An 11914-nucleotide genomic window follows, 5' to 3' on the forward strand; every position below is an offset into this window, starting at 1 on the left:
TAGTATTTTTCATGCTCTTATTAGCTGAAGAACATGGGAAATATGTTTAATACCTCATGAAAGGAAAGATGTTCAACTTCTATCGAACAAATTGCAAGATTTTTATTGCTTGTGCATACTTTAAATAACAAAAAATTAATTTTAAGCAGTGGCGGTCCCTCCATGGAACAGAGGGAACAGGCTGTTCCCTCCTACTTACTGCGCTTTTGGGCTATTTAAATTATTTATATTAACATAATAAGAACACTTTTCTCTCGAAATCAACGTTTCCAAAAGTAACACTGAAGAAAATCTTTCACCGTGGCTGGACGTTTGTTGACGTCATCTACCCCCAACGCATCATGGTTCTCACCCCATGCTCTACCATGGTCTCTTAGTATCATGCCCTCTACTGTCTGAAGCAGAGTATTTCCGACCACGCCCGAAGTTAAACGATCCCCACGGCACCACGGAAGCTGAACACTCTAGCTGTTCCCTCAGAGAGATATTGCGGATTCGCTTTTCTTCCAGTTTTTGCTATGTGCTGAAGTTTAATCGCGTCACAAGTGATACATTTGAGTGTAGAAAGTCTATAACTTCCTAATTTCGTTGAGAACTTGCGTCTGACATTCATAACGAACTGGAAAAATCTTCTACAGTCTAAGCGTCTGCTAAATGCCTTGGCTAAACGCTGGGAAATAGCTTCCGAGGGAACAGCTCACATCCACCTGTTCCACCAACCCCGAGACCAAAGTTTCAAGGCATGCAGTGGCAGGACAAGAAGCGAATGTTGCGAGTGTTGTATGATCGACCGGCTGAGGACGAAAGCCTTTAGTTCATTCAACTTTGCAGAAAATACAACAAACCAACACATATTCTAACTGAATTAAAAACTAAAACGAAATCATACACAGAGCATTTTCAAACGAGTTACTACAACTCTGTAAATTATTAACTGAATATTCTTCCAGTGGCAAATTATATTGTTGTCCTTGTTTAATCCTCAGAAGGGAGTCTGGAACAGGTTGGGTTTTGTCACATTAACAACTTCTACTAACAGGGTGGCTACTCACCGGGAATTTCTTGAATTCCGGGAATTATGCGTGAATTATTGGTTCCGGGAATTGTGCGTGAATTCTGCTTGAAATTTTCTCTGTAGACATGAAAAATTGCAACTTTTTAAAATCCCAATTCCATTGAATTTATACATATTTATTAATGACCTGAAACAAGTTTTTCACAGTTTAGGTTTTATTTTTATTGAGGAAGGTAAATAAAGCTGCGTGGAAAATAAAACAGAATTCTCTCAATCCATTTGCTTTGTTAGTGTTCTTTGAAGAACAATCCATCTGATAGACTGAAGATTATTGCAAGATAAAATATCTTGAAGTTGATTAGGTAAATTTAAAATTCTTATAGAATTAACAATTTTTCGTAGATTACTATTTCCCGTAACATATGTGACTTGTGTTTGTAGATGTATTTATAGTCCCGAGTAGCAGTGGCGTGCCCAGGATTTTTGTAAGGGAGGGGTTACCTATACTTTTTCTCGGTAGTCCGCCCTCATTTTGTCATATTTTCCTACCATTGACGTTCTTTTTTTTAGGAATATTGGGCCAAAGGGGGGTATAACCCCTACCAACCCCCCTTGGGCACGCCACTGCCGAGTAGCTATGTGAAATGACAAATGTAAACTCCGCACCTTAAATTATATATATGTACCGTCCAAGTGAATTAGAATTATTGGATTCATTGGAATCGCACAAACCATATATTGTTAATATAAGTATTTGTTTGTGTGTATGTGTGTGGGTGGTGAGAGACTGTAAAACCTTACTTTGAAATAGAGAAAACATCTGCTTGAATTTTTGTAAAGTTCGCTTTGAAAACCGGGAATTATACTTGAATTTTATTATGGTCCTACAGTAGCCACCCTGACTAATCTAGCGAACGTCATGAAAAACTCAACCATCTGCGTGCCATTATTGCATTGAGAAAGTTTAAATTACAAGAATACTCAACTCTATGAAAAAACGTCAACTTAATCTACGAATAAAGAGATGAAACAGGTCACGACAAAATATTATTTTCTTTCTCTGATGACTCATAAATTTATATTATCAAATTTTTCTTTGTTGCGCATCAACAATTTTATTTTTAATGTTTTCTTTATATTATATCACATTTGCTTTAAAATTATTATTGTCATATAATTTTAACGTGCCTCATGTTTGTCACTTCTGACATTTCAATAAGGGTTGAATTTTACTTGATCTATTGTATTATATTAAGACACCCATGCGATGGGGAGCAAGTGCAGGTGACCTGTTCCCCTGCCTGATTTATCACCGCACGCCACTGATTTTAAGCCATAATGAAACTGATGAAGTAGTGTCGTAACATTAACCTTTTGCATCCCAAGCATCTCGATCGAGATCCTACATGTAACCCCTTGCATCCCGATCGAGATCCTATAGCATGCTCATAGTTTTTACGTTATAATGTCGCTATTTTTGGCTGGATTTGCGATTTTCTTCAAATTATTGTTAACACACATATTAAACAATTATGACTCTTGCATGTCTTGGTGTTGAACAAAAAGGCGGGAAAATGGCAGCTTCCTCACAAAAGAAAAAGAATTCCAACAAACAAAGGCCGGATTTGTTAGCAATTCTTTTCTTCCACCACTGGAAACTAGACGGGTGAAAAGTTTGCTTCTCGGTACCCAAGGTCACAAGGAATTTTCCCCATGTTGCCACAAGGGTGGGTGGGGGAAGAGGGGTTGAGGAAAACTGCGCTATTACAAAGAAAAGTTCGAAAGCAAAATGAAAACAGGTCTTTGTTGCCAAGCACATGTATTTCAAGTTGCTGCAATGACATGCATTGTCTAAAAATAGAATTTCCATCCGAACGTGAGGGGGGTGAGCGAAACACTAATTTTTTTTCAAAAATTTTGGAAGTAAAACGATATATCATTTGTCTGTCTACGGCAATTAGCGTCCAATGTACAGTCATTTTTATAAAACTCTGCATTTTGCTGAAAATTGGCTCGGGCAACAAGGGGGTTACATGCAAAAGAGGCTCGGGTGGCTAAAGGTTAAAAATAGGCACATATGCGAATGAAAAAGTACAACAACTATTCTCACCACTGAGATTGCTTCCGCAACAGCTGTGAGGACATCAGGTCTCAACGAATGTACTAACACCTTCTGTTCAGTTAGCGCAAGCAAAAGCACTGTAAGACAATCATCAGGACCAAGGTTGGTCAGCAGATTTCGAAAGCCAGCTCCACTAAAAAATAAGACAAACATGTTTAACCAAAACATTTCCAGGAATAAACTGAAAACAATTACACTCAAGTCCAATGTAATATTATCATTTTCTACCTCATCACAACTATTCGTCACTTCATTTGCTTCGTTGTTTCCAGTTTTGAAACCTAAAGTAAAAAATGTTCATGATTTTCAAGAGATGACAACTTTTTTGTACTACCGAAATGTCACAAAAATCCACTAAAAAAGGAGTAACAGTACTTGAAACCAAAAAAGATTGTAAATTTGTCCTTTCCTCCAAGGATATGTGTACAACTCATGATCTCATTCACTAAAGTTGTTTAATTTTTACGTGGAAAAATTTAAACTGACATGCACCAGTATGGATATTTTCATTCTGTTTAACTTTACAAATAATATTAATGCAAATCCAATAATATAAATAATGTTCCCCACACAATTCACTCAAATCGTCTCATTTCACTATTAAAAAGAAGTTCACTTACGGTTAATTTATATTTTAGTCTTAAGAAAATTTCATCATCTCAGATATAGACCATACAATTGCTTTATCCAACCATTTCAATACCGGATATTGTGATTTATATTTTAAAAATCGACATCAACATCAGACACTACTGATATCTAGTAATATACTATGTAAACTTTTATTTAGCTCTTGATACCATAAAATGAATTTGTTATATAAAGAACTGATTTATGAGGCCTCATATATCATCTATTTAATCATTGTATATCCATTTTTCTATTATTTATCATTGTTATATCAAGCTACTGGATAGTAATAGTTTGATAATGCACAAAGTAAGACTGAAAATCAGAATTCATACCTTCGTGGAAGAGGTATGTCTTCGGGCTGTGTCAAGTCCACCAAATCAGATGGAGAAAGCTGAATTAATATCCTTGGTCTTTGGGGAGATGGAAATGGCACTTCTTCCAAGAAGTATGATATATACCTGGAAGGAAAGTTAATTAAATAGGATAGATGGATATAAAATTAATAAGTATGTGATGCACCACAGGTTATTTGCACCTTTCAATTGATGTGGGGGAAATCCTTTTACCTAAGATTCAATAGGAGAAAATTTAAAGATATTACACACCTTGTAATACATTTTTTTTAAAAAAAATCTGAAATACCATTCCCTCATTTATTGTTGCTATTCTGTGAACACATTGCTTATCATTTTATATGAACGTGTCTTACACATATCTTCTCAACATTTGGAAATGAACCCTAGAATTTAATCAAAGTGAAACATTAAAAATACAGATTCATAAGAATATGAACAACTATACATGTACATAACAATGGGAAAAGTGATGGACTACATATCACAATGAGAGAACTTTTTTATCAAAACATTGATTAATGAAAGATTTTCTTTTGTATAACAATTACCTGCCCACTTACAAACCTCCTTCTGTATACCTGTTGCCACATGGTATAATATTTGAATACACTTACATCAACACAACAGGAAACAAGAGGATATGTAAAATCTTATACTGAGATGAATATATTAAATTCACTTCCATTTTACACTTTTCTTGCAACCTAGGTCTGTCCAGCTCAACTAAAGTTGCACAGCTTTTCTTACAATAGAAGTCCTGAATAACTGATATGGTTTATTAATTCTACCACTCTTAGCTGATCACGAAGCTGAGAATGAGTGATCATATGATGAAATTGAGGAAGGACACTCACAAAGAACACCTGTGCCCAAGCCAGGATTCCAACCTAGGTCCTCAGGCCAGTAACAGCTGCTGCCTATTCGTGCACTCGCACGTGCACACCCAAGTAAATGTGTAGGGTGTAATTAATTTTTATTATATTTATTCATTGAACGCCATTTCTTCGAAACATCAAATGTTCCCGGGCCACATCAGCTTCCATTTACTTCCTTACGTCAGCTTTTCTACCTGAGTAACGCGATATTATTATCCCTTACAAACAATAGCAGTTTATCGGTATAGCGTTGCGAGTGATTTTGTCAGGTCGTCGAATGCTGTATTTTCTGCAGGTCACAAAGAGACCAAACAACACATCTTCTCTCATGATCGATTAAATAAATCACTGGGGTATTTCGAATTTGTGATTTGATTTGCTTTATTTTACTTCGCCTTTTGTGCCACTTTTGGCTAATTTGCGAAGATGGGGATGAGTGACGATATGATGAATGGATACTCACAAATATCCATGCCCAGGCCAGGATTCGAACCCAGGACCCTTGGCATCGTACCCCCAATGTGCTAACCACTCTGCCACAGGATCCGCCTATTTCGAATTTGTAATTAACCTAATTTTTTATACATTTTAATGAAATATAACTGCTATCGCCAAATTATCAGCGAAAGGTACGTCATAACTTGGATTGTAATATGATTAGCAGAAAGGGGTGGTAATCATTGGTTGAGGGTAACAATACTCCTTCTGGACACGAGGCCGAGGTGCACACCCATACACCCAGACCACCAGCCACCACTGCCTCAGACATTGTAGCTAATAACTCTGCCACGAGGTCGGCAATAGAAGACTTTCACATCACAGCTGTATGTGCTATGCATATACTAAATCCTATCAATATCAACAAATATTTGTACATTTCATCAAATGAATATTAATCTAAAAAGTTATACGTGATAAAACATACATATATCCATCACTACCTTACATGTTGGACTAGAATTGTTGCTATGATGGTAATTCAAGGTTTGACTTTTTATGCTTTGTTTGGTGCCCAATGTAGGATTGACCACTTATCACAGGGATTTGTAGAACTAAGGATCAAAAATGTAAAACAACTATCATTAAGAAGTAACAATTCACATTTTTAACTTTCTTATTTTACATTATCTTTTTTCCTACTTTTGGCTAATCCCAATGATGAGGATATATGAACACTCATGAAGTAACATCTATGTGTAAGTTGGAACTCAACCTGGAACTCTGGGTTGCAAGGTTGTGGTTAGTTGACCTCTGAACATGCTCATCCCGCAATGAAGCAAAAAATTACAAAATATAAGCAATGCATACAATATGGATGCATTTTAATTTCTATTTTATTAAAAAAAGACAAAAGGGGCTTATTAATACAACCCAGAAAACAAGTTAACAGCAGAAATGGTCATTTGTTACACTGAAATTAATACAATTATTAATTATTTATTATTAATATACAGGGGTTGGACAAAATAATATGAACACCCACCTAATATGGTGTGGGACCACTTTTGGCTTTGAGAACAGCCTCAATCCTCCTGGGAATGGATGCATACAAATCCTGGATGGTAGTCAGTGGGATGCTATACCATTCCTCAACAAGAAACTGCTCCAATTCCTTGAGATTGACTGGTGGAGGGAAACGAAGATGGTATCCCTTGATGGGAACAATGCCTGCTCCATTGGATGGACATGGTCACCTAAAATGCCTTCATACACCTTGGCAGTTATCTTTCCTTTCAGTGTGACAGTAGGACCCAGTGAATGCCATGAAATGACCACCCACCATGCTTCACTGTTGGCACCAGATAGACTGGATTGTATGCTTCGGCCGGTGTTCGCCATATGTAAACACGTCCACTGGTGGGGAATAGTGTGAAGGTTGATTCATCGGACCACGTGACATGTTTCCATTGGTCGGTGTAGTCCAGGTTTTGTGCTCCTGACACCACTGACATCTTCGTTTGGCATTGTCCTGCATTACAAGAGATTTGGCAATAGCGGCTCTGTCATGGATATTCTGTTTATGCAGTTCTCGGCGAACTGTTTTCGTTGACACTGCATTCTGGATACACATATTCAGCTCAGCAGTCACTTTGGTTGTGGTGGCCTTCCTCTGAGAGCCAACAATCCTCCTTAATGCCCTCCTGTCTCTCTGTCAGTTTCGTCTTTCTGACACTATTCTTTTTCGCAGACGTTGTTTTCCCCTGCACTTTGTATGCTGTCATGACGGTAGATACAATAGCTCACGGTACCCCTACTAACTTTGCGACCGTTGTTACGGATGCACCAACTAATCGGGCACCAACAGTTTTCCAACTCCGAAAATGGGGCTCATCTAATCAGGTGTTCATATTATTTTGTCCAACACCTGTAATTACAATTAACAACTGTTGATTGTTACTGTTAGTTATTAAACTGATCCATTTCACTGTGATAATTACTGTAATATTTTCGGTGAGAGTTTACATGATTCCTTATATCCATTGTTAATGAACAATACACATATTGTTAATAAACTCTTGTTTATGATCCAGTGCCTTTTCAATGTATCTTCACATAAAAATTGTTACTGACTTGATATCAGTAACTTTGGGAGGGTCCGGTATCACAGGTTTACGGCACTTGTTTATCTCAGTTACGGAGAGGTCTTGAAGAGCCCAATGAAACCTTATAATTTACGTATAGGCTATACCATACATGTATATTCTATTATACCCTTTAATCTCTTGCCAAAGGAACCTGTTCTGGTCCAAGCTACAACAAGAACATACAGTGACATGATGATTAAATATTGTTCTATTCTGTTGGGGGGGAAAAGTAGTTAAGAACTTCAGTCAACTTAACATTACCTTTCTATTGGAATAGGCTGAGGTCCAGTGATCGATAACCCATGCAGAAACTTAAGAAACAATTCAAATGTATCGAAAAATGGCCAATGCGACAGAAGACATATGCACTTGTTTGTGTTAATGGTTTTCTGGGTTTTGTTTACTGGCTCTTCACCCTGAAGCTTCTCACGTTGTTCTACTGAAAGTTTTTCTTCTGGATATCGTTCATAAAAGGTTATTGCTGAACCATACACCTGTAATGAATTAAATAAATAAGCATTAGAGGGACATACAAAATCTTACGTGGTGATATAATACAACATAATCATAATATGGGGGAAAGTCAATTGCAAGTCACAAAATCCACAGTGTGAAAACCATCTGAAATCCAGGGTGCACATTTTGTTGGTAGGTGGCAGCAAAAATGCTGATTGCTGTGTGTCAAGGTTTATTTAAGTTGAGTAGGTTGAAAATGACAGTTGTGTTACACGAGTGTGGGAGAAGAACAGCAAGCAGTGTGCAGTTTCTGTGAAACAAAGGATCAGCAATAGAGAAGCATACAGAAATGTGTGCAGTGTATGTGTGCCTGACACAAAAAGTCAAGTACCGATGCATACAGCACTTCAACAATGGATGAACCAGCATCATCAACATGGGAGTGTCTAGGTTGTCCTGTGGATGTTGCAACTGAGATCATGATCTGGCATGTTGAGGAGATAATCCATACTAACTGACATGTAGAGGCACATATTTTTGGTAAATAAAAAAGCGAAATTTCGGTACAAATACAAAGGTAAGTGATAAATAAAATGAAATTTTGAGATAATAGTGGTGTAATAGTGAAAAATCAGATCAAAAGTGGTATATAAAATGACATTTTGTTTTTAAAATCTTGAATATAATTCTAAATTTGATTTAAAAACTGCACTTATTACACAAAATAAACATATTCCTTCTAATAGGACATTTATGTAGTTACAAGAGTATTACGTTTATTCCTGTATAAAGATGTCCACTTTTGCTTCTCAAATATTTACAGCAGAATTAATAAAGTTTCCATGAATTGCACAACTCACAAGATAATTAAAACTTCAGTGTGTGTCGCGTATAAATTTGGTATTTAAGTCTATTTTGCATTTTGCAGTTCATTTCGCATCATTTGGTGACAAAACAGTGTAGGAAAATGCACCGCACACATTTCAGAAACATGAAAAATTAACATTACAATGTGTTGTTTCATATTTCGTGTTTTTCTGAAAAACGAAATATGCATGCCTCTGACATGTGTTCATAGATGATGTAGCTAAGGTAGTGAGTGAGTTTCTGCCTATGTGTAGTGAGTGAGTTTCTGCCTATGTCATCATGCACAACTGATTATGCTTCCAAAAAGTGTGTGCACAATGGATCCCACAACAGTTGTCCGAAGAAAACAAATCCAACAGAATGAGCTTATCCCTGAAGCACCTCAGGTGGTATCATGTAGAGGAGAAGAACGTCATCAAACAAATCATTATGGGGCACAATGGATCCACCACTTTCAACCAGAATTGAAGTGTGCCTACATTGAATGGAAACATCATTCCTCCCCAGCCATCAACAAATTCAAGGTTATCCCATCAGCATTCAAGGTTCTTCTGACCGTGTTTTGGAATTCACAGGGTAGGAACTGTTGAACACTTTGCGTGGGAATACTTGGAACATCTACCTTACAGCCCAGACTTAGTACCCAGTGATTTCCGCACTTTCAATGATTGATTGATTTGCTTTATTTTACTTCACTTTTTGTGCCACAAATTTGGCTAATTTGCGAAGATGTGGATGAGTGATGATATGATGAATGGACGCTCGCAAATATCCATGCCCAGACCAGGATTTGAACCAGGGACCCCTTGCATCATAGCGCAATGTGCTAACCACTCTGCCATGGGGGTCGGCGCACTTTCAATGATGACGAAGCCATTGTCAATGAAGCCATGCATTGGCTGCACAAGCAGCTGCAAACCTTCCTTTCTGCCAGCTTTCAAAGAATAGTAAAAAATGGAATAAGTGTCTGAATGTGAGGGGGATTATTATGCAGAAAAATAAGTCAGGCAAGTACTCACATTCAATTTTTCTATCCTATTTTCTGACTTGTATACTAACTTACCCTCACAATAATACATGAAACAATACATACAATATAGTTACACATAATGAATGGCATCGATGGAACTTTTCTATCAACATGACCAGATGCAATATTGTCTTTTAGATTATGATTGAATAATGTCAGTACCGTAATTCTGAGGAAATGTTAACTACCAGTATCTATCAGAAAGAACAATTGTATTACAGTACTTAATAATCCACGTACTCAAAATATACTAGCAGCTGAAACCCAAATAATGATGGATGGTAGGTTAGAAATACTGGTGTTACTGAAATCAGACTGCATTATACAATACAATTAAAAAATAAATGGAAGTCAGTGTTAGAAATTCTCTAATAAACACACTTGCAATCTTACCTTTTCTGCAGCATCTGAGACTGTCAAAACGAATGTGGAAAAGACAGGCCTCGGTTGGATAGCCTGCGCATGCCAACACTCTATAGATGAACCCATTGGTAGGCAAAACATAGGCACAGATTCTGGAAATGGGAAGTTCAGATGGTCTATTCGAGGATATCTTGCTAAAATACCTGTAATGAAATAGATATGTTAACTGACTCTTCCTGGTTCTCTATGTATTACATTTTGTACTTATTTAATAAACAAAAACAAAAACAAAAATGCATATTCTGCTGGAATATAAAAACCAACTTCGCAACAAAACCATGTGCATGTCTATCATAGATGCATAGCAATAATTGCTGCAACTGATAATCCGGATATTGTCTGGCCCTAAAATCGGGTAGCTATTTCAAAATGGACATTACAAATATGCAGAGTAATGTCTGTCTTCACTGACCGAAATGAAAAATAATGAGTACATCAGTGCTAAGGTTGTTTTTTTTCCTATTTCATGCTATGCACAGATAGGCTAATTGAGAATGGACCTACAGTTTTAAGTGAGATTGGAACAACTATGTTCCTCCACTAGGTATTGAGCCTGGGACCCCTTGATTACACTTGTTATCACTATGCCATCAGGGAGGTCTGCATTTGTAACATTTGTAACTGGGTGGGTGATTTTTCAGTTGACAATTTCCTACAGGTGAGATCTTAACTATGCATTCCATATACCCTCTATAGTATTTTACTCTGCATTGTTTTTATATCGGTGCACTTTTCCAATGCGAGTTGCATCCAGTGCGAGCCTCAGCTCCAGTCCAGTGCAAGCCTCAGCTACTGGATGGGTCACAGATGGCAGATAGTGAAACCTCCCTCAGATAAGAGGGGAAGCTACGAATAAGGGCCACTTGAACCGGTGGAAAAAATCAAAGTCCGGCCCTGCCAGGGATCAAACTCAGGTCTCTCGCATAGTAGTCAGACACCCTAATGACTGAGCTACTGTGCCTCTTAAATTATTTTACGTGAAATACAGATAATCAGAATATTATTGTAGCTACCATTTGATCACAAGAAAAAAAAAATCCACACAATACTGGTGCAAAATTAATGAAAACTCTGTAGTTTGCATATCCTGCCAGATATCCAAGCTCTGGAAAATTCAACCAGAATGAAACAATCAGTGAGATCACAGATCAGTGACTAAATTCGATACCAATGTCACAGCTATCTGTCAGTGCCAATACATCGGTATCAGTATTTACTAGATCATAATAGAAACAATATGGAAAATAAGGAAAGATGAAAGTCAGGAGGGAAAGAAAGAACAACAAGAATAAAAAATAATCTACTTCAACCCAATGTCAGACTTAACACCCTTGTCAGCTCATCTGATGTTGACTATTTAAGCAGTTACAAACACCAATAAAGTGTAAAAATCATTACGTTATTTACATTTTATATGTTATTTTTATTTATATTATTTACTCTTAAGAAGCTGTACATAGGAACAAGAAAGTATTGTATGGATTAGTGAGAGAGAAAGGGGGAGACAGCTGGAAGCTAAGGGATGAAAGGGGAAACGTTGTAGAAGAGGATG

At 37.1% G+C, this 11914-nt stretch overlaps 1 protein-coding gene across 6 annotated transcripts in view; it reads right to left on the minus strand.

The window, feature by feature from the left end:
• The window catches only part of Crag (DENN domain-containing protein Crag), an 86147-nt gene that overhangs the window by 61434 nt on the left and 12799 nt on the right, over positions 1-11914 (minus strand). For all 6 annotated transcript variants that reach the window (XM_083140870.1, XM_083140869.1, XM_083140868.1 and 3 more), the window contains exons 7-10: positions 10333-10505; positions 7848-8080; positions 4103-4228; positions 3126-3270 (exon numbers count right to left, since the gene is read on the minus strand). In XM_083140870.1, coding sequence (XP_082996996.1) covers positions 3126-3270; positions 4103-4228; positions 7848-8080; positions 10333-10505 — 677 coding nt within the window. The remainder of the gene's footprint in view (positions 1-3125; positions 3271-4102; positions 4229-7847; positions 8081-10332; positions 10506-11914) is intronic.

This window comes from Lepisma saccharinum, chromosome 19 (assembly GCF_977018435.1).
Source record: "Lepisma saccharinum chromosome 19, izLepSacc3.1, whole genome shotgun sequence".
Classification (NCBI taxonomy): domain Eukaryota; kingdom Metazoa; phylum Arthropoda; class Insecta; order Zygentoma; family Lepismatidae; genus Lepisma; species Lepisma saccharinum.